The 24,171-nt window shown below is 43.2% G+C and overlaps 2 protein-coding genes across 4 annotated transcripts; both read right to left on the bottom strand.

Annotated features, from left to right (window-relative positions):
* Nucleotides 1-721: 721 nt before the first annotated feature.
* Nucleotides 722-3,237, bottom strand: LOC121549332 (malonyl-CoA-acyl carrier protein transacylase, mitochondrial). The gene is made up of 5 exons (XM_041861193.2): nucleotides 2,616-3,237; nucleotides 2,240-2,327; nucleotides 1,920-2,137; nucleotides 1,576-1,713; nucleotides 722-1,281 (listed from the first exon to the last, which is right to left on the bottom strand). The coding sequence occupies exons 1-5, from the start codon at nucleotides 3,102-3,104 to the stop codon at nucleotides 1,009-1,011; spliced, it is 1,206 nt and encodes a 401-aa protein (XP_041717127.1). The 5' UTR covers nucleotides 3,105-3,237; the 3' UTR covers nucleotides 722-1,008.
* A 941-nt stretch (nucleotides 3,238-4,178) lies between these two features.
* Nucleotides 4,179-20,345, bottom strand: LOC121549299 (differentially expressed in FDCP 6-like). 3 transcript variants are annotated; one of them, XM_041861179.2, is made up of 13 exons: nucleotides 20,254-20,345; nucleotides 19,880-20,062; nucleotides 17,943-18,083; nucleotides 17,447-17,635; nucleotides 16,580-16,810; nucleotides 16,252-16,398; nucleotides 8,308-8,416; nucleotides 7,916-8,112; nucleotides 7,680-7,805; nucleotides 7,362-7,528; nucleotides 6,873-7,074; nucleotides 6,517-6,607; nucleotides 4,179-4,766 (listed from the first exon to the last, which is right to left on the bottom strand). In XM_041861179.2, the coding sequence occupies exons 2-13, from the start codon at nucleotides 19,973-19,975 to the stop codon at nucleotides 4,567-4,569; spliced, it is 1,896 nt and encodes a 631-aa protein (XP_041717113.1). In that variant the 5' UTR covers nucleotides 19,976-20,062; nucleotides 20,254-20,345; the 3' UTR covers nucleotides 4,179-4,566. The 3 variants fall into 3 exon arrangements, with proteins under 3 accessions (XP_041717113.1, XP_041717098.1, XP_041717105.1); XM_041861164.2 differs by lacking the exon at nucleotides 20,254-20,345 and having other exon boundaries at nucleotides 19,880-20,123; XM_041861171.2 differs by lacking the exon at nucleotides 20,254-20,345 and having other exon boundaries at nucleotides 7,680-7,787; nucleotides 19,880-20,122.
* Between the last annotated feature and the right edge of the window lie 3,826 nt (nucleotides 20,346-24,171).

The following is a 24,171-nucleotide window of genomic DNA, read 5'->3' as shown; positions in this document are numbered from 1 at the left end:
CGAGGACAGCTTTGGGACGTGAAGAGTTTGCCTGGCGTGGCCAAAGCCTGGTTGGCCTCCGCTGTCCATAGTCCGGCTACACAGAGAGCAGAGGCTTGGGTAACCTGGGTAAAAGCCACTAGCATACTACGTATACCTATCTACTTCTCTCACATCTCTTCATCTGCATTGGGGGTAGGGGCTAAGTGTCGATTTGGGATAAGTCTCTTACTACCACTTGTGTTGTCCCTTGCCCCTACACAGGTTTCCAGTATTCAACCTGCTAACTGCCCTGGTTGGGCCAAAGCAACGCTTGCCACTGTGGCACTGGTGGCCACGGTAACCATTTGCACTGCATTGTGGAAGGAGTAGAAAGGCTAACCGTTGCACTGAGGGGGCTGTGAGCTGGACTTCTGGCTACAATGTTTTGTTGGACAATTTCCTAATTGAGTGAGATTAAAACAATTTTTACTATAGACTTTGATTTAAGAAAAAGAAAGAAATACAGTGTGTTATTGGATTGATTGTGCTGGATCGCAGTTTTTATAGTCTTATCAACTAATGCATGTTTTAAAGACTGTTGCTGGTCTGCAGTCTTTTCTATGAAGATTGGGCCTGTTACTGGTTAATATACATTTAATTGTCACAACTATCTTATGTTGCTTTATTGCACCACTAAATGGAAGCTTGGAAATTATTTTTTAATGACTTGAGAAAAAATAAACTTGAGAAAAACCCAAACTGACTTTTGACTCTCATAAATACCAGATATTTATTAATTGGTGCAAGGTCACTTGAATGAGTTCATATGGACAAAGAGTCATTTCTGTCACACTGAAGGAAGTATACTGTAGGTAATGTGTGTGTGTGTCAATGTCTTTAAATCCCCTTAGTACTGTTTTACTCCTTTTGGGTGGTTTTCAACAGGTGTATACTGTACAGTATGTAGACTGTACTGTATTGATACCAGTCTCTTCACAAATCCATGAGTCCTGTCTTACTCCTCTCACTCCTTAGACCATATTCCTCTCAGTCATCGTGGGTGGTGACGTCCACGTGTGTGTAGCTCTTGTAGGCCTTCATGTTGCACTTCTGCAGCGTGGCCCCCAGCTGCTTCCCGGGGCCCATCTCGTAGGTGTGGGGGAAGCTCTGGCCCTGGGTCCTCTCGAACACCTCGTGGAGGGTCTGCTCCCACTTCACTGGCGACACAAGCTGCTTGGTCAGCTGCCTGCGCACGTGGCCCTCATGCATGTAGCGCTTGGCGTCCACGTTGGAGTACACGTTGATCTCTGGCCGACGCACCTAAGTTTGGATGGGTAGAGAGACGGGTTTGGCAAAGGATTTTTCCACCCCTTTAATTTATTTGGGCATTTATGGAGGGAAAATTAATGTTTTTAACCAGACTTATATAATTGGCAATCTGTCTTTGGCGCATGTTAGGAATCAAATCTTGTAAACTCCACCATACTTCAACCAACACGACTGGAGACATTGTATACTTGACGTATGCTGTATATTGTAACGTCCTGGCTGCACAGTACATTTACCGACTGGAAACTGAAAATATATTATTGACTGATTGATTAAGTTACGTACCTCCACCTGTCTGAGGACGTCTCTCAGGGGCTCGGTGGCAGACTCCATCAGCGCCGTGTGGAAGGCCCCACTCACCAGGAGCGGCCGCACACGCAGGAAGTGAAGTTTCCTCGAGTTCTGTTGTAGGAAGTCCAGTGCCTGAGGAATGGAGGAAGTGTCTGTGACTGTGTCTGTGATTCCACCCCTAGCCCCTTCCCCTAACCCATTTAGGTATATCTGAGATGTAGGTCTATAGCCTGCTTGACTCTGATCTCAAATAAATGTGAGGTACGTAATGCCAGGATGTTGTGGCCCAAGAGAGTGATCCAACTTCAAAGAAGAATGACTCCCCATTCATCCACTACCTCTTTGTGGCCGGCGATGACTCTCCCGTCGGGGAAAAGGTAGTTGGCCACGCTGCAGACGGGCTCCTTGATGCCCAGGCTAAGGCAGTGCTCCCTGGCCTGCAGACAGGCATGTTTGTACTTAGCCTGGGGCCTTCCCATTACCGACAGCATGCCGCTGGGGATCAGCTCTGACGCTTTCTGCATGGCCTCCGCTCGCACCTTCACCGCATACAGGGCTGTAGGATGGTAGAGACAAAAAAACTATGGTGACTTAGAATTATTCACTGTCTGTTCATAATTAAGTATAGCACAGCATTGGATAGAGTATTGAGGCTCACCTTCTGCGAAATCCATGGCTCCAGAAAACACCAGGGCTGCAAACTCTCCCACACTAAATCCTGCAGCAGCCACACAATTCTCAATGGCCTTAATGGATGAGGACACATACGATGACAAGATGTGCGTTGAGTTTTGTTTGTAGAGAAATACAATAATATTAATTGGTATAAAACGTCAGTGTGTCATAGGCTGCATTGTTAAACATATATTTAATGTACACTTTGCCATTAAATACACACTTGCAACTATTTAAATCATTTGCAACTCACACAAGTTCATTATCATTGGGACATTGACATGATACAGCACTACAAACATGGAGGGACAGCATCTGCGCATGTGCGGCTACAGACATGCAACTACTATGTGGCTTACCGCTGGATTTTCGTGGTTAAGCCTCTCCACAGCTGCCAGTGATGTGACAAACACTGCGGGCTGACAGTGGACTGTCTTCATCAATTCCTCCTCTGGTCCATCTAGGCACAGAGACAGCAAGTCGTAGCCCAGTATCTTCTGCGCGACGGCAAACATGTCCTTGACGTTTCCGTATTTCAGAAGCCCGCGACCCATACCCACGAACTGACTCCCCTGCCCGGGGAAGAGCAGGACAGAACACTCGCTCGGTTTCTTTTTGGGCCTCCGTTGTTCTTCCTCCGTGGGCTCATTCTCCAGGAGTTGGTCTTTGGTCTCGGGTGATGTTTGTGTCCCGTTCTGTGAGCCATGCTGATGGGGGTTGTTTGACACATTTCTGCACAAGGGAAATGACCTAAGCTCCGTTCTTGAGGTTATCCTCATCATGTTGAGGAGAGTAGCGCCTCTCATGTTGACTGATACACCTTTTCTCAGGACGAAGACAATGTTCATAGTATTGCCACATGCATCTTTAAATTTGGTGTCCACCGAAGCGGTTCGTAGGTTTTTATAACTTGACGGAACTCATATTATGCGCTCCATGAGACTAGAAATGGGCGCAGCCATATTGTTTAGGAGAGACAAGTCGCGTTCAGATGACGTAGGAACGACGGTCACGAGTGTTTGGGCGCGTTGCAGATTCAAAGGAAATCACACAAAAACATCACAAGACGTTAAAAATATTCACAATGAAATAGTAATCTTTAGTTAGAAATACTGCAAGTGATTGTTTGAATAGTTTTCATTGCTCGGTAGGCCTATTTGCCTACTCAAACAAACATGTTCAACTTCTGTAGGCTATCGAAAAAACATCATCCAAATGATATACTGTATGTAAGCCTATACCCATAGGGAAAACTAATGTATGATAATATATGTGACATATATGGACATATGAGTAATACATGTATTTAGATATTTATTTCAAATATTAGTACATATATTACATATGTATTTGAAATATATGTCAATATTATATATTAGCCTTTGGTATGGGTATATGTGAGCCACAGAAATTTTTCAAAAGGATTTAAGACATTATATCAAAGAGATTGTATTTCAAGAATAAAAGATTGTGCTGAATATTAGGCCTATTTCAAAAGTGGACTGTAGATATTTGCGTGTCAGATTTTTCCTGACACACTTCCTTTCCTGAAGAAAAATGTCATACATGGGGGGGTTAGACTGCTTTGTATCAGATGGAGAAGAGAACAATCACGTTGTTCACACACATACCAGCATGTGCACTTCTTCTGTACAGAAATTCAAACCTGTCGTTTATTCTTGGTATTCTAGAATTTAGGATGACTGTAGTCCCCTAGCAAGATGGAAATCTGAACAGTCAGTTGGTTGATTGAGGTTGATGAGGTGTCTCTCAGTTCTTGAAGTAGTGTATAGACTACTGGGTCCACCTTCCAAGAATCATAGTCCTCATGGGTTATGTTCGTACGGAACTGAATATTTTTTTACATGGAAGAAACTAAAATTAGCATTCTTATTGCACAGGTAGTATCTCCAAGATCAAAGCACTTTCTAATAGGAACACAAATTCCATTTTATTAATTTTTTACAGATCCTACTCATCTCCTAGTTAGCACTACCAATGGTAGAGGTCGAGTTCCTCCCAGACTACATTCCAGATCTTACCACGCCTGGATTGGTATTTAACATATCAGCCAACCACCTCATATGATGTAGAAATCTGATGCCCGACTGTACAGTCGATGATGTGGCACGCAACCATTTATTGATGCAATGCAACACCTGCACATCTAGTCAGGCAGGAACTCGGGCATGTTTGACATTGCAGCCGACAGTGCAGGTGACTGCCGAATGACTGATCTACAAAGATCATAAATAACTACTCAATATTATTTGTAGATCAGTCAGTCAGTCACAATTTACCCATGACACATCACGATCCCTCAGGCTCTGACAGGGTGATAGCCTCCACCTGTTCCTGTAGCCCTTTCTCTTCTGTGGCCGATTGGCTCTCAAGTATCTGCTGAGTTTCCTGATTGGCTCTTGGTTGGAGTTTAGCGATAAACTCACTGCTGGCTAATGCCCCCTCCTGTTTCGGGCAGGTGATTTTCACTGGCAACGATGATAACCTGTCTGTAGCAAAAGATACGGCATTCCATAATTAGTATAATTTATTGACTGTCCATCAAATCTGATTTCTTATTGCAGTATTTTTGTTTTTGCAACACATACAGTGGGGAAAAAAAGTATTTAGTCAGCCACCAATTGTGCAAGTTCTCCCACTTAAAAAGATGAGAGAGGCCTGTAATTTTCATCATAGGTACACGTCAACTATGACAGACAAAATGAGAAAAAAAAATCCAGAAAATCACATTGTAGGATTTTTTATGAATTTATTGGCATATGATGGTGGAAAATAAGTATTTGGTCAATAACAAAAGTTTCTCAATACTTTGTTATATACCGTTTGTTGGCAATGACACAGGTCAAACGTTTTCTGTAAGTCTTCACAAGGTTTTCACACACTGTTGCTGGTATTTTGGCCCATTCCTCCATGCAGATCTCCTCTAGAGCAGTGATGTTTTGGGGCTGTCGCTGGGCAACACAGACTTTCAACTCCCTCCAAAGATTTTCTATGGGGTTGAGATCTGGAGACTGGCTAGGCCACTCCAGGACCTTGAAATGCTTCTTACGAAGCCACTCCTTCGTTGCCCGGGCGGTGTGTTTGGGATCATTGTCATGCTGAAAGACCCAGCCACGTTTCATCTTCAATGCCCTTGCTGATGGAAGGAGGGTTTCACTCAAAATCTCACGATACATGGCCCCATTCATTCTTTCCTTTACACGGATCAGTCGTCCTGGTCCCTTTGCAGAAAAACAGCCCCAAAGCATGATGTTTCCAACCCCATGCTTCACAGTAGGTATGGTGTTCTTTGGATGCAACTCAGCATTCTTTGTCCTCCAAACATGACGAGTTGAGTTTTTACAAAAAATTTATATTTTGGTTTCATCTGACCATATGACATTCTCCCAATCCTCTTCTGGATCATCCAAATGCACTTCAGACGGGCCTGGACATGTACTGGCTTAAGCAGGGGGACACGTCTTGCACTGCAGGATTTGAGTCCCTGGCGGCGTAGTGTGTTACTGATGGTAGGCTTTGTTACTTTGGTCCCAGCTCTCTGCAGGTCATTCACTAGGTACCCCGTGTGGTTCTGGGATTTTTGCTCACCGTTCTTGTGATCATTTTGACCCCACGGGGTGAGATCTTGCGTGGAGCCCCAGATCGAGGGAGATTATCAGTGGTCTTGTATGTCTTCCATTTCCTAATAATTGCTCCCACAGTTGATTTCTTCAAACCAAGCTGCTTACCTATTGCAGATTCAGTCTTCCCAGCCTGGTGCAGGTCTACAATTTTGTTTTTGGTGTCCTTTGACAGCTCTTTGGTCTTGGCCATTGTGGAGTTTGGAGTGTGACTGTTTGAGGTTGTGGACAGGTGTCTTTTATACTGATAACAAGTTCAAACAGGTGCCATTAATACAGGTAATGAGTGGAGGACAGAGGAGCCTCTTAAAGAAGAAGTTACAGGTCTGTGAGAGCCAGAAATCTTGCTTGTTTGTAGGTGACCAAATACTTACTTTCCACCATAATTTGCAAATAAATTCATTAAAAATCCTACAATGGGATTTTCTGGAATTTTTTTCCTCAATTTGTCTGTCATAGTTGACCTGTACCTATGATGAAAATTACAGGCCTCTCTCATCTTTTTAAGTGGGAGAACTTGAACAATTGGTGGCTGACTAAATACTTTTTTTCCCCACTGTACATACATACATACATACACACACACAGAGAAAGAGAGAAATACATGGCAGAGCATTACCCCCAGGAGCGACGGGTTTCATTAGGCGGTTGAGCTGAACGTTCCAGTGTCGGACATGGCTACTGGCTTTACGAAGCTTCTCCTGAACTTCCTACAGACCCAGAGAGAGGGAAACAAGGACATAAGAACATACTGCTAGTTACACAGTTGATGTAAGCTGCACTTTGTTTTACCATCTGTCATTTACTAGCAGGTATTGACTTATAGGTGCCCTATGCAACAATTCCACCTGCAAATAGCTCTATACCGAGTATAAAGTTTTATCACTGAAAATTATGGCTCCCTAAACTCCACTGTTGCAAGATTCCCACCTCCTGCCACCTCTTCTCCTCCATCTCTCATCTCCTCTCTCTCACCTCCAGGTGCTGGTGACTCCTCTCTCGGGTCTCTCGGAGGCTCTGGAGCTCCTGGGAGGCGTAGTGGAGGGCAGAGGGGTCCGGCCCGTCTTCCTTAGCTCCGTTTGGGGCCTCCTCCCTGGGGCTGATGTGGCGGGATGCCTCCTGCTGCTCCTGGAGGAGCAGACACTGCCTGTGCTTCTCCTCCTCTGCCTGCAGTACCCTGGGAGAGGAAGGAGGACAACGGTAGAGAGACAGTAGAAAGGGAGAAAAGATAGGAGAGAGGATGAGATGAGGGATATAAGGGCACAGAAGACCATTCCACTGCAATAGACAGGGACGTTTGGTGATCTGATCTGTGTCTTTAGTCTTGCAGCCATGTGTGTGTATCCTTATGTGTGTGTGTGTGTGTGTGTGTGTGTGTGTGTAATTGCGTGTGTGTGCCTGATTTCTCCTCCTCCAGGCGAGCCTGTTTCTACGTGTTGAGATAAGTTTGTGTAGGCGTGTTACCCTTCTAGCTCCAGCCTGACTTTCTCCTCCTCCATGTGGGCCTGTATCTCCGTGTTGAGAGCGGCCTCCAGTTTGTGCTGGGTCAGCTCCAGCTCCTGGATCCTCTTCCTCTGCTGCTCGGCCTCCTTCTCCTTCTCTGCCATCTCAGCCTGCATGCTCTCCCGCAACTGGGGAACACACGCAGGCAGGCAATCAGGCACGTATACATGTACACCGAATGCATTCATTCACACACACCATATACTCATTTATCTGGGGAACCTACACAGGTGCACTAATAAACCTAATTCGACTTTATTCTTCAGTACATGATCTCACCTTCTCGGCCTCCTCTAGCTGTCTCTCCAACTCTCTCTGGACCTCCTTCTGTTGCTCTCTCTCCTTCTCCTCCTCCTCCCTGCGCCGTTCCTCCACCTCTCGCTGGTGCTGTGGGACACATACATCCTACATGTCATGTTAAGTACTGTATACTATGTATGCATTACCCCCTCTTTCCCCCCACTCATCCTTTCTATCTCTCCTCTTTAATGCCTCTCTCTCTCCCTCCCTCTCACCTGAATAATACTCTCTATCTCCTGTCCTTGCCGTTCCTTTTCCCTCTCCCGGTCTTGAATGGTAAGCTCTTCTGATTGGCTGCCGCTCAGGCAGCGCCCCCGTTGGCTCTGCTCGCGCTGGACCCGCCTCTTCAGCTTTAGTTCCTGGTGCAGGGAGGACTTGCGCTCACCCTGGAGACGGATGGCAGTCTGCAAGGCTGGGGAGAGAGAGGACACACAGACACAAACACACAGGAGAATCAGAAAAAAGTGAATTTCCTTCCCTAATGCTTTTCAACCCATGTTTAATGTAATGTTTTAACCATTAGGTCAACAGGATATCCCCTTGGTCCGAGGATGACAATTAGGCTTGTGTCTCAGGCAGGGCGTTACACTTGTTCACATCCCCTCACCTTGGGTCCATTCCACCCTCTGTCTCTGGTCGGCGGCACTCATCTCATAGGTCTTGCTGGGGGTCTTCACACAAAAGAGACAACGCTTCCCATCCCTGTCTGGAATAGCCTAAAACAGAGAGAGGACAACTGGTGGTTGACTACCAGGGTGACATTATCAACACCCGAAGTTCCGCTCAGGTAATCCCAACCATAAATGATCAGCATTAGCATCATACTTAATGTAAACACTCATTGACTCGTTTTAATCCATGTCCTAGCTCAAAACATAGGCCCAATGGTACAGTTCTAGACAAGCTTGTATCTATACCAATTCAAGCTAGCCCTATGGTATTTTCAAATAAGGGGCTACCAACTGAGCATAGTGTGCTTATATTAGAGTCTCATATGAAATCCCTCAGCTGCGGCGTTGGACTGATTCATGTAAATGCCAGAAGTTTGATCTCGAAAATGGATTTGATTATAACTCTGGCCTCTCAAACCAATGTGGACATTCTGGTAATATCTGAAACTGCAAAAATGGAAGAGGCAAGTGGAAGGGGGAAACAGTAAGGAACTTGTCTGTCAGCCCTGCATTAAAGACCAAAATTGGTTAAAGAAAATGGTGATAAATAAAAAAGTATACCAGTTTAATTTCAGGACCAAATAGTTGGGAAGAGATTTTCGATGTACCAATTCCATGGCACATGGTTATTGAACTGTTACACAAAACTGTTACACAAAACGGCGCCGAATTCAAAACGTAACATTTTTCAATTAAAATTATTATACAAAATTCTTGCAACCAATAGAATGTTATATACAGTGGGGAGAACAAGTATTTGATACACTGCCGATTTTGCAAGTGTTCCTACTTACAAAGCATGTAGAGGTCTGTAATTTTTATCATAGGTACACTTCAACTGTGAGAGACGGAATCTAAAACAAAAATCCAGAAAATCACATTGTATGGTTTTTAAGTAATTCATTTGCATTTTATTGCATGACATAAGTATTTTATACATCAGAAAAGCAGAACTTAATATTTGGTACAGAAACCTTTGTTTGCAATTACAGAGATCATACGTTTCCTTTAGGTCTTGACCAGGTTTGCACACACTGCAGCAGGGATTTTGGCCCACTCCTCCATACAGACCTTCTCCAGATCCTTCAGGTTTCGGGGCTGTCACTGGGCAATACGGACTTTCAGCTCCCTCCAAAGATTTTCTATTGGGTTCAGGTCTGGAGACTGGCTAGGCCACTCCAGGACCTTGAGATGCTTCTTACGGAGCCACTCCTTAGTTGCCCTGGTTGTGTGTTTCGGGTTGTTGTCATGCTGGAAGACCCAGCCACGACCCATCTTCAATGCTCTTACTGAGGGAAGGAGGTTGTTGGCCAAGATCTCGCGATACATGGCCCCATCCATCCTCCCCTCAATATGGTGCAGTCGTCCTGTCCCCTTTGCAGAAAAGCATCCCCAAAGAATGATGTTTCCACCTCCATGCTTCACGGTTGGGATGGTGTTCTTGGGATTGTATTCATCCTTCTTCTTCCTCCAAACACGGCGAGTGGAGTTTAGACCAAAAAGCTCTATTTTTGTCTCATCAGACCACATGACCTTCTCCCATTCCTCCTCTGGATCATCCAGATGGTCATTGGCAAACTTCATACGGGCCTGGACATGCGCTGGCTTGAGCAGGGGGACCTTGCGTGCGCTGCAGGATTTTAATCCATGATGGCGTAGTGTGTTACTAATGGTTCTCTTTGAGACTGTGGTCCCAGCTCTCTTCAGGTCATTGACCAGGTCCTGCTGTGTAGTTCTGGGCTGATCCCTCACCTTCCTCATGATCATTGATGCCCCACGAGGTGAGATCTTGCATGGAGCCCCAGACCGAGGGTGATTGACCGTCATCTTGAACTTCTTCCATTTTCTAATAATTGCACCAACAGTTGTTGCCTTCTCACCAAGCTGCTTGCCTATTGTCCTGTAGCCCATCCCAGCCTTGGGCAGGTCTACAATTTTATCCCTGATGTCCTTACACAGCTCTCTGGTCTTGGCCATTGTGGAATGGTTGGAGTCTGTTTGATTGAGTGTGTGGACAGGTGTCTTTTATACAGGTAACGAGTTCAAACAGGTGCAGTTAATACAGGTAATGAGTGGAGAACAGGAGGGCTTCTTAAAGAAAAACTAACAGGTCTGTGAGAGCCGGAATTCTTACTGGTTGGTAGGTGATCAAATACTTATGTCATGCAATAAAATGCAAATTAATTACTTAAAAATCATACAAATGTGATTTTCTGGATTTTTGTTTTAGATTCTGTCTCTCACAGTTGAAGTGTACCTATGATAAAAAATTACAGACCTCTACATGCTTTGTAAGTAGGAAAACCTGCAAAATCAGCAGTGCATCAAATACTTGTTCTCCCCACTGTGTATGTATATATATATATATATATATGGGATACAACCATCCCAGCTCTGCAGATTTTGCTGCGAAAAGACAGAATCATTAGATCATTTGTTTTGGTACTGTCCATATGTGGCTTGTTTTTGGTCACAGGTTCAGAAATGGCTGAAGAAGTGCAACATTTACCTGGATCTAACTCTGCAGATAGCACTACTGGGTGATTTGAAAAGTCATAGTCAATCGATCAATAACATAATAAAACTTTTAGCAAAAATGTCAATCTGTAGAATCTATGAGACTAGAAAGGTTCAGAACTTTTGTAAAACATCATAGAACAGTTGAAAAATATATGGCAAATAGAAATCAAAACTGGATGGTGTTCAGAGATAGATGGTAGGGGTTGAGTGGAGCTGAAGGGTGGGACTAAAAACAACAAGATAAGTAATGTAAAATATACTGTGTCCGTAAATGAACTTTAGTGAAACAGCACAGTTAAAAATATATGGCAAATAGAAATCAAAACTGGATGTTATTCAGAGATAGATGGGAGGAGTTGAGGGAAACTTGGCTAAATAAGACTGTGCCGGATACTGATGAGTCTCTGGCTGGTTATAATGTTTTGGATCTGACAGAGTTGGCAGACGTGGAGGTGTCACCATATTTACAAAGGACAACTTAAATGTTTGTATCTCTCACTACCTCTGTCCCTAAGCAATTTGAATGTCTAGTCCTAAATGTGGCCCTTGGTAATAATGCCCAACTTATGCTAGTTGGAATTTATAGCCCTCCCTCCAATTGTCTATCTAATTATGCTACATCTGAATTATTAATTTTGGGTGATCTTAATCTGGATTGTTGAAGCCAGCTTCTGATAGGCTGAAATATATCTGCATTGAGCTAAATCTAACTCAGCTGATAACTAAACCAACCCGCCCCAACTTTAAACACCCTGTAAAATCTGGGGTTATCCCTAAGATCTGGAAAACGGCACAAGTCCTCCCCCTACACAAAGGCGGAGATCCTTCTGACTTGGATAACTACTGTCCAATTTCTTGCCTTGACAAAGTTTTAGAGTCACTGGCCAACTCTCAGCGTATAACTTTTTCAATGTCTCATTCTATTCTTAATGAGCACCAATCTGATTTTAGACCTGGACATAGCACTGTTTCATTATTATTTATGTATTTATTATAATATATATATTTCTTTACTCCAGATACAAAATTATAGATATGAACAACAACTTACAGGCGCACACAAACAATGACTACATCTCATCTGCCCAGACCCGCATGCTCACACCCCCATCCCTAGTGCCTTCATTGTACCAATTTGTTTTTCTTGGTCGCCCATGCTATTTCAATAATAAATCATTCAATTTTTCCATTGTGTTAATGATGGCAGATTGATTTCAACGTTTTTACACTGAACAAAAATATAAAACGCAACAATTTCAAAGATTTTACTGAGTTACAGTTCATATAAGGAAATCAGTCAATTTATATAAATAAATTAGGCCCTAATCTATGGATTTCACATGACTGGGAAACCAGATATGCATCTGTTGGTCATAGATACCTTTTTTTTTTTTTAAGTAGGCGCGTGGATATAAAAAACATTTAGTATCTGGTGTGACCACAATTTGCCTCATGCAGTGCGACACATCTCCTTTGCATAAAGTTGATCAGGCTGTTGATTGTGGCCTGTGGAATGTTGTCCCACTCCTCTTCAATGGCTGTGCGAAGTTGCAGGATATTGGCGGGAACTGGAACACGCTGTCATACACGTCAATCCAGAGCATCCCAAACATGCTCAATGGGTGACATGTCTGGTGAGTATGCAGGCCGTGAAAGAACTGGGACATTTTCAGCATCCAGGAATTGTGTACAGATCCTTGCGACATGTGGCCATGCATTATCATGCTGAAACATGAGGTGAAGGCGGCGGATGAATGGCACGACAATGGGCCTCAGGATCTCGTGATGGTATCTCTGTGCATTCAAATTGCCATTGATAAAATGCAATTGTGTTTATTGTCCGTAGCTCTATGCCTGCCCATACCATAACCCCACCGCTCTGTTCACAACGTTGACATCAGCAAACCGCTCGCCTACATGACGCCATACATGCTGTCTGCCATCTGCCCGGTACAGTGGAAACCGAGATTTATCCGTGAAGAGCACACTTCTCCAGGTTACAACGCCAAACTGCAGTCAGGTCAAGACCCTGGTTAGGACGATGAGCATCCCGGAGACATTTTGTGCAGAAATTCTTGGGTTGTGCAAACCCACAGTTTCATCAGCTGTCTGGGTGGCTGGTCTCAGACGATCTCGTCGGTGAAGTTCCCTGGATGTGGAGGTCATGGGCTGGCGTGGTTACACATGGTCTGCGGTTGTGAGGCCGGTTGGACGTACTGCCAAATTCACTAAAATGACGTTGAGGCGGCTTATGGTAGAGAAATTAACATTAAATTATCTGGCAACAGCTCTGTTGGACACTCCTGCAGTCAGCATGCCAATTGCACGATCCCTCAAAACTTGAGACATCTGAGGCATTGTGTTGTGTGACAAAACTGCACATTTTAGAGTGGCCTTTTCTTGTACCCAGCACAAGGTAATGATCATACTGTTTAATCAGCTTCTTGATATGCCACACGTGTCAGGTGGATGGATTATATTGGAAAAAGATAAATGCTCACTAACAGGGATGTAAACAAATTTGTGCACAACATTTTAGAGAAATAAGCTTTTTGTGCGTATGGAAAATTTCAGGGATCTTTTATTTTCAGCTCATGAAACATGGGACCAACACTTTACATGTTGCGTTTCTATTTTTGTTCAGTATAGTATACCTTTTTTCAAGATGAGTGATGACAAGAGAATCGTCCAGCCCATTGGGTATCTCATTACACCCCTATATGCCATGTCTTGAAATATACAGACAAACGGATTAACAGACATAGCACTGTTTCAGCAGCTACACTTGTTTTATGTGCTATATTGTTTAGACCATAAAAATCATTGTGCTGCCTTATTTATTTACCTGTTAAAGGCATTTGATACTGTTGACCATTTCTTACTTGTTCAAAGGTTGTCTGAAATAGGCTAGGTCAGGCATCTTGCAGTTGGTTCAAGAACTATCTAATGGACAGGACACAATGTGCTTACTGACAATATTACGAAAGATGTGCCGCAGGGGTCGATTTTTGGCCCTGGTCTCATCACTATTTCTATAAATAATATTGGTCTATCTGTTCAAACCTGTAACCTTAATCTCTACGCGGATGATACAGTTGTTTACTCCTGTGCCCCCTCAGTACAGCAGGCCATTCATAAACTTCAGCATGGTTTTGACTCCATTCAGAAATCGCTTACTGATCTTAAACTAGTGCTAAATGCTAATAAAGCCAAGTTTATTGTGTTCTCCAGGTCTCGTAATATTGACCCTGAGGACCTACATATTTGCACATTGAAGGGAGCCCAAATTGAACAAGTTCCCCATTATAAGTACTTGGGTATTTGGATTGACGATAAGCTCTCTTTTAAAACACACATTGAAAAACTGACAAGAAAGTTGAGAATTAAGATTGGTTTCTTTTATAGAAATAAATCCTGCCTCACCTTGGAAAGTAGAAGGAAGATTGTTCAAGCAACGCTTCTCTCAGTACTTGATTATGGTGATGTAATCTACATGCATGTGGCAGCCTCTGTTTTAAAACCTTAAGATTCAGTCTATCATTCAGCACTGTGTTTTATCACTACGGACAATTTTCGTACACATCACTGCATTTTGTATAGTTCTGTTGGCTGGAAGTCACCGACTACCAGAAGGGCCCAGCATTGGCTACTTTTTGTACATAAAGCGGTTCTTCAGAGATTTCCCCACTACATCAGCTCACGTATTAAATGAAGATCCAGCAATTTTCAGACCCGCTCTCTGGACTGACTGCTTCTGGAGGTCCCGCGGGTCTCCACTGACCTGGGGGAAAATGCTTCTAGCTTTTGTGTTCCCAGCTCATGGAATAGCCTTCAGGTCACCTTGAAATTAAACTCACTGGTCTCCATTGGACAGCTTAGATCGAGTTTAAGGGAGGTGATATGCGAGAGTTGTGTTTGTTTTGATTAATCCTGTTTTCTTTATTGTATTGATATTATTTATTGTATGTTCATGTTCACAGGGCTACCTTGCAAATGGTCTCAATGGTGACCCAACCTGTACAAATAAAAGTTAAATAGAAAAATGTAATAATACCCTACATGACCAAAAGTATGTGGACACCTGCTCATCAAACATCTCATTCCAAAATCACAGGCATTAATATGGAGTTGGTCCCCCCTTTGCTGCTATAACAGCCTCCACTCTTCTGGGAAGGCTTTCCACTAGATGTTAGAACATTGCTGCGGGGACTTGCTTCCATTCAGCCACAAGAGCATTAGTGAGGTCGGGCACTGATGTTGGGCGATTAGGCCTGGCTCGCAGTCGGCGTTCCAATTAATCCCAAAGGGGTTCGATGGGGTTGGAGTCAGGGCTCTGTGCAGGCCAGTCAAGTTCTTCCACATCGATTTCGGTAAACCATTTCTGTATGGACCTCGCTTTGTTCACGGGGGCATTGTCATGCTGAAACAGGAAAGGGCCTTCCCCAAACTGTTGCCACAAAGTTGGATGCACAGAATCGTCTAGAATGTCATTGTATACTGTAGTGTTAAGATTTCCCTTTACTGGAACTAAGGGGCCTAGCCCGAACCATGAAAAACAGCCCCAGACCATTAGTCATCCTCCACCAAACTTTACAGTTGGTACTATACATTCGGGCAGGTAGCATTCTCCTGGCGTCCACCAAACCCAGATTAGTCCGTCGGACTGCCAGATGGTGAAGCGTAATTCATCACTCCAGAGAACGCGTTTCCTCTGCTCCAGAGTCCAATGGCGGCGAGCTTTACACCACTCCAGCCGATGCTTGGCATTGCACGTGGTGATCTTAGGCTTGTGTGCGGCTACTCGGCCATGGAAACCCATGAAGCGCCCGACAAACAGTTATTGTGGTGACGTTGCTTGCAGAGGCAGTTTGGAACTCGGTAGTGAGTGTTGCAACTGACGACAGAAGATTTTTAGCACTTGGCGGTCCCGTTCTGTGAACTTGTGTGGCCTATCACGTCGCGGCTGAGCCGTTGTTGCTCCTAGACGTTTCCACTTCACAATAACAGCACTTACAGTTGACCGGGGCAGAAATTTGACAAACTGACTTGTTGGAAAGGTGGCATCCTATGACGGTGCCACGTTGAAAGTCACTGTGCTCTTCAGTAAGGCCATTCTACTGCCAATGTGTGTCTATGGAGATTGCATGGATGTGTGCTCGATTTTATACACCTGTCAGCAACAGGTGTGGCTGAAATAGCAGAATCCACTCATTTGAAGGGGTGTCTACATACTTTTGCACATCTCAGTCTCAGGTACGCAGTAGCGATGCACTCAGCCATTAGCGAATAAATAATAATCCTAGCCAAGATTTTTTCTACTGGTTTTTGGATTCAAAGATAAACCAGAATAACAAGATTACCTCCACAACGCAATTCTGGTCCAATGGAATCTCTCCCTTCTTGTCTTTTAGGTCCTCGCTGGCGTAGTAGGTCATGAAGGATGGCCTGAGTACAAACCAACGCTCCATCCAGTTCCTACGCACATGTCCCTTTTTCCACATGTAACCCTGCGAGAGAGAGAGAGAGACAGACAGAGAGAGAGGGATTGATCAGTGTCCCTGTATTGTGAATTTCATTCAGCGCAAACACATAAAAACAGCCCCACTCCCCTGCCCCCCCACACACACACACAGCTACACATCCCTCCCCTCACCCCGGGGCCACATCCATACACTCCCACCAACTCACCCTCTTGAGGACGTTGTGGTACATCTCCAAGAAGACTTGGTCCAGGGCCAGACTGAAGGCCTCCACACTGCTGACCCTCAGCAGCCTCCCGGCGCCCATGTGATCCAGGAACACCCACACCGACATGCCCTCCTCCTGGACAGAGTCAACCTGGGATAGCAGGTCCTCCAGGGGCTTGCCGTCCCACTCCTGGTTCATCGCAGTGGAGATTTTCTTCAGCAGGTACTCCACCTGTGTGTGTGGGGGGGGATAAATGTGACATTTTGGATTACACATGTAAAGTTACAAGTCAGAAAATATCTTTATCCTTCTATGGGTCAATTTGCTGGGACCCATATTCAGAAAGTGATCTAGTAAAGGGATAATGCTGTGGTCAGCAAGTTGCAACACATCTTCATAAAGCCTGCAGATGATATCGAGTGAGTTCACGTGTTATCAACAGGAAACCAACCTCTCTCCTATTGGTTTATTCCACCCCGACTTCCTGCTTAGGGGGAGGAGCTCAGGAAGTAAGGACCTAGATTAGTGATTTTTTTGCAAGGGGCTATCGATAAAGATACAGTTTGTATACTGCAAGCGTCAAAGCACACAGTGTAGTCAGATGGCCACCGGACTGCATAACTACGACTATTTTCTTACTCTGTTTATATACAGTCCTGTATGTGTATCTATTCACCCTCTATTTCTCCCTCCCTCTTCAGCTCTCCTCCTTTCCCACTTCTCACTCTCTTTTCCAGATGAACTATTTCCTCCCTACCTACACATCTCCTTTCCTCTCTTTCTCTCTGAAAGATACTGACTTTATATTTAAATGTGCCAATGGAAGTCAGTCTCTCCCTGCCCCCCTCATCCCTCCACCCCCCTCACCTCCTGTGGGATCATGATGAGCGGGTAGTGGTCCTCCGACAGCAGGTTGAAGAGACAGAAAAGTTTGAAGCAGTCTCTCAGGGAGCACAGCAGCCCCCCCTGGCCGCTGGTAGGTTTGTAGTTTTTCTTCATGGTCATCATCCAGCACAGGTCGTCAAACGTCTCCTTGTCGTACGCACCCTCTTTGACCTGGGTGCAGCACACCAGGGGTTAATTCATTAATTACGGTAGTACTGGTAAAGAGGTTAAAGGGATAGTTCACCCAAATGACTAAATTACATATTGGTTTCAATACCCTGTAAGCAGTCTATGAACAAGGTAAGACAGCAATGCATGCTTCAGTTTTGCTCACAGGTTAAGGAAACCAATATGTCGTTTTGTAATTTGGGTGAACTAAGATTAAGATCAAGATCAAGTGCAATTCATCTCCTGAATGGACTGGAATTCACTCATCTCAATGTGAAAATCCTCAATTGAGTAGTGATGTGATGGTTACCTTGGCCAGTATGTATTTGTTGAGGTACGGCATGTAGCCATGGTTTGACACGGGTCCATCGTCATCGTCTTGGAAGTGTTCCTCCAGCGCCACGGGGTCATGAGGAATGTTCAACACCGTGCACAGGTTGTGGGAGAGAACCTGTGACATGCACGCACACACACACACAGAAAAATGAAGAAAATGCCTGTGTCAAAGGGAGATTCTCAATTGGTTCACTCAACTCCTCAGTTATCCTCTCCTTGCCTCCTTTTCAAAAGGTCAAAGGTAACCGAGGAGAGGAGGGGAGGACAGGAAATGTGGAAACAAATACACTTGTATGTCTCCCGAGTGGCGCAGTGGTCTAAGGCACTGCATCGCAGTGCTAGCTGTGCCATTAGAGATCCTGGTTCGAATCCAGGCTCTGTCGTAGCCGGCCGCGACCGGGAGACCCATGGGGCGGCGCACAATTGGCAGAGCGTCGTCCAGAGAAGGGGAGGGAATGGCCGGCAGGGATGTAGCTCAGTTGGTAGAGCATGGCGTTTGCAACGCCAGGTTTGTGGGTTCGATTCCCACGGGGGGCCAGTATAAAAATAATGTATGCACTCTCTAACTGTATGTCGCTCTGGATAAGAGAGTCTGCTAAATGACTAAAATGTAAATGTAAATGTATGAAATTATACTCTCTTTCTTCACTCGCTCGTCATCATGTAAATTACATTTCATGGGGTGGAATCCCAAATTAAATGTGTAAAGTATTAAAAAGACATGTAGCTAGTTGTGCTGAACATTTTATAGATATAAGAATAAGTAGCATTTAGCTTTTAAATATGCATACTTTCCTCCTCTGAGTAAACAACAGCTGATTCAAAACTCTTCCACGAAGGATACTCTTGTGCTTCCTCGCCTGGAGGAGGCCATCTCGGACACGAGGACACTCCTCTGTTTCAAACTAATTGACACTATCCTCGACCACTCTACAACTTATCGGTTTTTGGGTCACGGAGGAGAGAGGATGGAGGATTCGAGGAGAGGATGGTATTTTGGCCAAATGAGAATCTCCCATAAATGACCCTTTAAAATGTATTATGTTACTGTTAATATTAAATCTACTATTCCTATATATACAGTATGTAAGTGGTTACTAAAATAGTGCACATAAACTCAAATAATCTCAAATCATATGAAACAACCAACACACACACACACACACACACACACACACACAGCCCTCTCAGTGTGAGCATGTCTGGACACCTGCCTGCTATTTCCTGGGATTCTCACCATAGGGCGAACGCAACGTGTTTGAACTCGACAGGCCAGAGACTGAGTGAGGGGGAAGATGACTGGGGAAGATGTCTGAACACACCGTCTGTTTCTGTTGTACAGTAAACTTTGATATGTTGTCATGTGTACAGGTTGAGTGCAGTAAAGGGAGAGGGACAGACCTGGACTTTGAAATGAGGGCATAGTTGACTACCGCCTGACCTAGATGCACCTATTTATGTGTGTGTGTAGGCTGCCGCTGTTGATATTACTCACTGAAGAGGGTTTCATGGATACACACTCATGAGTGTGTATCCATGTTTTAAAGTCACCAATGTATCCAAAGTGTGTGTGTGAGTGAGTGAGAGAATGTCTTCATGTGTATGTTTCTCATACTCAGCAGTATTCCTGCATGATGCATGCAAATTATTATTTTTACAAGTGGACTGTTAACTTTATAATGGTATACATCCCTAGATTCAAGCGGAATAATTTATTATAGCCTAATATAACAACTTGTAAGAGGCTAACAATGTATTTTTTAAGGCTATCTTGATCAGATCTTCAAACGTCAAAATGTTTGTTTATAAGGTTATGAGTAAGAAGCTGGCGCCAGAGGCACAGAGGCAATTCAACACCCATTTCCTGATTATAAAGCTCAGCACTTGGAAATATTACACTTCAAATCTAACCTTCAGCTGGGATTTCGATACTTTGCCGCATTTCTCCATGTCCAGCGATGTGAAGGCGTACCAGATGGACTTGAGCAGTTCGGATTGTAGTTCCATTGTGGAGACAGACGTCTTAGCGTCTACATTCCGAAGCCGGCGGAGTTGCGCACAGCACAGTGATATCAGTATTGCAAAGTGGAAGCGCTTACCGAGAAGGCGAACAGGACACATTAAGAAAAGGGGTGGAGAAGAGATTAATAATTATGTAACGAAAGTAAAAGACTATATGCATATAATAGGATATTTATAATCATAATAAATACTTAGTAAAAATGTATATACCACAATATCAATATTTAACTTGTTTGGATTCATGTAAGGTACTAATAGCCTACCTTTTAACCTATAATTATGTTTTAGGTCATTCAAATGGACTTCAAACTTCGAATGAGTTTGGAAAACTCATGCATCCTTGTAAATTATAGACCTGTCTCTTTCAAGTGATGGTGGTAAACCCCAGCTCTTGGTTGATATCATTGCTATGCATAGTCGATATCACTACATCCCCCAGCAGCCACTCTGGGTTTGAGTCACACTCTCACAATTCCACCAACTCACAACTTGTTTCCTTACAAGTAAGAGAGAGATCCGGAATTATGAGCGGGCCTTGGGGGGCCTGGCCCGCCCTACCGCACTTCATTGTCAGTCCAAATAAAATATTTAAATATTGATCATTTATTTGACCGAGACGCACGCGGACAGAAAGACGCATCGATCTCAGTTAAAGCATCCGCGCGAGCGAAACAGCGCCCCTCTGTCTCAGTACGTGTAGACCATGTATCTGACGCTGTCTGGACCAAAATAGTATGGCATGTCATACTATTTCTGTCCAGACAGCATCAGATACATCGGCTACACATAGAGATGCGCTGTTTCGCTCGGTCGGATGCTTTTCTCCGGAAACATTGTTTCAGCAGAGAGGAAGAGTAAGACAATGCGTTTTTATGAGCATATGAGTTTTTATGCAGACATAAGCTTGTCGCCTGCACCTTTGGGACAAAGACTCCCATTGTTAGGGCGGAGACATGGGCATCTCGTCATTCTATACAGATCTCTGGTTTCAGCCTCTTGCGAATTGTAAAGGAAAGTTAGGCTGCTGGATTCTCCTAAAGTTGTTTCGCCAAAATTTTAATATTACTCCTGTCTAAATAAAATCATTCAAAATACTTCACCAGGAAGCATAACTTAGCCACAGAGCATCATTAGCTTCTTGTTTTTTTGTTTATTTTTATAGCTGTGGATTGTTTCAAATCTGTAGACCTGTGCCTATTTGGGAAGCCCGCGATTTGGGAAGCGCTCGTGGCAATAGGCCTACATGATTCAGTTGCGGCTATCAGTGATAAGCGTTTGAAGTATGTGTGAAGTTTTAAATGTTGCAACAAGAAGAAGGGGAAGGGTGTGTGCAATGCTTGACTTGGGCAGGAGCGCACCAGAACTGAGTACCAGCACATTACATTTTCTACTGCTTGAGTTCCTGCACCTCTTATAAAATATTAGCTCAAAAGTATTGTACCGTTCCTGCACCTAAATATAAACAGTACCGGCACCCAAAATGATTTTAGTCCAAGTCAAGCACTGGATGTGTGGCGAAGATATGGCTTGTCTCTCTTGAATGCATGTGCTCAGCTCTCCAGAATGCACTCAGCTGTCTCTCGCCAATTATGGCGCATTCATTGTTTCATTGTGTGAATAGTTTACTCTTTGATTGCTTGTAAGTCCCCTTTACATACAGTACCAGTCAAAGGTTTGGACACACCTACTCATTCAAGGGTTTTTCTTTATTTTGTACTATGTTCTACATTGTAGAATAATAGTGAAGACATCAAAACTATAAAATAACACAGATGTAATCATGTAGTAACCAAAAAAGTGTTAAATAAATCAAAATATATTTTATATTTGAGATTCTTCAAAGTAGCCACCATTTGCCTTGATGAGAGCTTTGCACACTCTTGGCATTCTCTCATTGAAAAGATTAGGGGACATGATACGGAATGAAAGCATAAGAGGCAGTTACTTATGCGGAAGACACATTTCAGTTGAATGTATCCCCCTTTCCCTTTCCTTTCACTTTCACAGAGTATAAGAAATGTTTTTTTTGGTTTACTGTTGCAAAACCTTTTGCTACGGTGTGCACTAATGAATATACCTTGATGTCAAGATGTTTCTCTTCACAGGAAAGAAAACTGTAAGCATGGTGAAGATGTTTCTGAAAGTACCCCCAGGAGTTGACCCCAATGACCCTCTGGTGAAAGAGCAAATTCTCACACAGGTGGGAGGAGAGGTTTCAGGGAGGAACTTTGAATCTTTGCTATAGATTTGCTATGGCTCTTTGACAGTGTTGGACTGTAGCCTAATCAATGAAGTAAAATAATACCTCTCAGACATGTGACAACACTTATACAAATGAGTAAATGTCAATGATGCTGCAGGTCATTTTCTGTTGATCACATATTTATACAGCATTTGTCGTCCATGTTGTTTTTAGATACAGGCAGAGATCACCAAGAGAGATGGAGGTGCAACTGTGCGATGGAAGGCGCAGCCAGATGGTAAAGTCTTCCAGAAGGAAGAGAAAGAGGAGATAAAGCAGGAAGGTAAGTTAAGACACAAGACATGACCACTTGAGAATGTTCCCAGTCTGTTAGTCCATTTAGTTCTCATTCTGGGTTATTCTGGTTCATATCTCAATATAATACATCATAATAACAATAGCAATACATGTTACAATACCTCTTTGTGTGTGTGTGCGTGCATAATTATCTCTTCAGGACACTGTGTAAAGAAATCCCAGGAATGCTGAGTGAGACTCCTACAGGTGACAAAGTGAGCTGCATTTATTTGAAACAGAAATTAAATGATTGACGATGACTAATTTCTTCTAATTGTTCTGCTTTATCTGAAATGTTACATCAAGTTCAAAGAGTTGTGGTAGCCTCAACAGGGTACATTGCTTTGTTAATCATAATCTGTTCATCAACGTTGAAGCCTTCATTCTTTTTATTATATTGATCCTTTATTTAACCAGGATCAGTCACATTGAGCCCTGGGCTTAATGTAGCAATGTGTAACAAAGCTAAATATCCCTATTCAATCAAAGCTAGAAACCAGGCTTCTAGGGTAGGAGAATAACAAACCTATTTACTGTATGATGAGAAACAATGAATGATTTAATATGCAATAAGGACAACGTTTATTTCATTATAAACACAGAGCTTTGAATGTGTGTATCCAACCATGTTTACAGGGCAAAATAATGGTGTCTGAACTTTATTGAATATGGGCTAAGTGTGTGCTAAACAAATGTTTTAACAATGATTATATTTGAAAAACGCATACAATATCAACATTCTAGACTAGAAGTTATGTCAAACTATTTAAACTGTTCACGTTAGATATGTAGAATTGTCACCGTGTAACAAATAAAACTTTCACAAGGTATTTTGTCTTCACAGAAAAAATAGCTCTGACCATGGTGGACTTGTGTAAAAAATATATATTTTCGATTTCTGTCACTTACATGTTGGTTCTGATTTATGCATTATGACTAAATATACAACAAAGAAAAGGAGTAAAAACAACATGCGAATGGATGAAAAAGCACAAATACTGTATGTTGTTTTCTCATGCTAACAGACCATTCAAGCTAAGCAATATGGCATGATATGCAGGCATCACTCCATGGAACACATAGCTGTGTGTGTTCCAGTTTTTTCAATGGCTTCCTCTTCTACCTCATGCCCAATAATGTGGCACACTACCTAAAATGTATTGGGACTTGGCCTCTCACATTCGCAAACACATGCTAACACACACACACATTTTAATATTGTTATTTTGCTGTATTATTGACTTTATATTGTAAATATGTTATGGTAGAGTAGTGTGTAATAATGTGTTGTGTTATGTATTGTTTTATTGTATGTAAATTGTGATTGGACCCCAGGAAGAGTAGCTGCTGCCATGGCAGCTGCTAATGGGGATCCGTAATAAATACAAATACAAATACACCATGGTAATTATAGTTTTGTGTTTCTATATTAATTATTATTTCGTTTTTAGAAATTCAGTTTAGTTTCAGTTAGTTTTCAGACCTGATTTACTCGTTTTTATCTAGTTTCAGTGTTATAAAACCCTTTTTATGACGTTTTTATATTATTATTGGTCCTCTGTAGCTCAGCTGGTAGAGCACGGCGCTTGTAACGCCAAGGTAGTGGGTTCGATCCCCGGGACCACCCATACACAAAAAAATG

This window comes from Coregonus clupeaformis, unplaced genomic scaffold (assembly GCF_020615455.1).
Source record: "Coregonus clupeaformis isolate EN_2021a unplaced genomic scaffold, ASM2061545v1 scaf0058, whole genome shotgun sequence".
NCBI lineage: Eukaryota > Metazoa > Chordata > Actinopteri > Salmoniformes > Salmonidae > Coregonus > Coregonus clupeaformis.
Note: the sequence above shows the minus strand (reverse complement) of the source record. Positions and strands in the feature narration are given on the sequence as shown.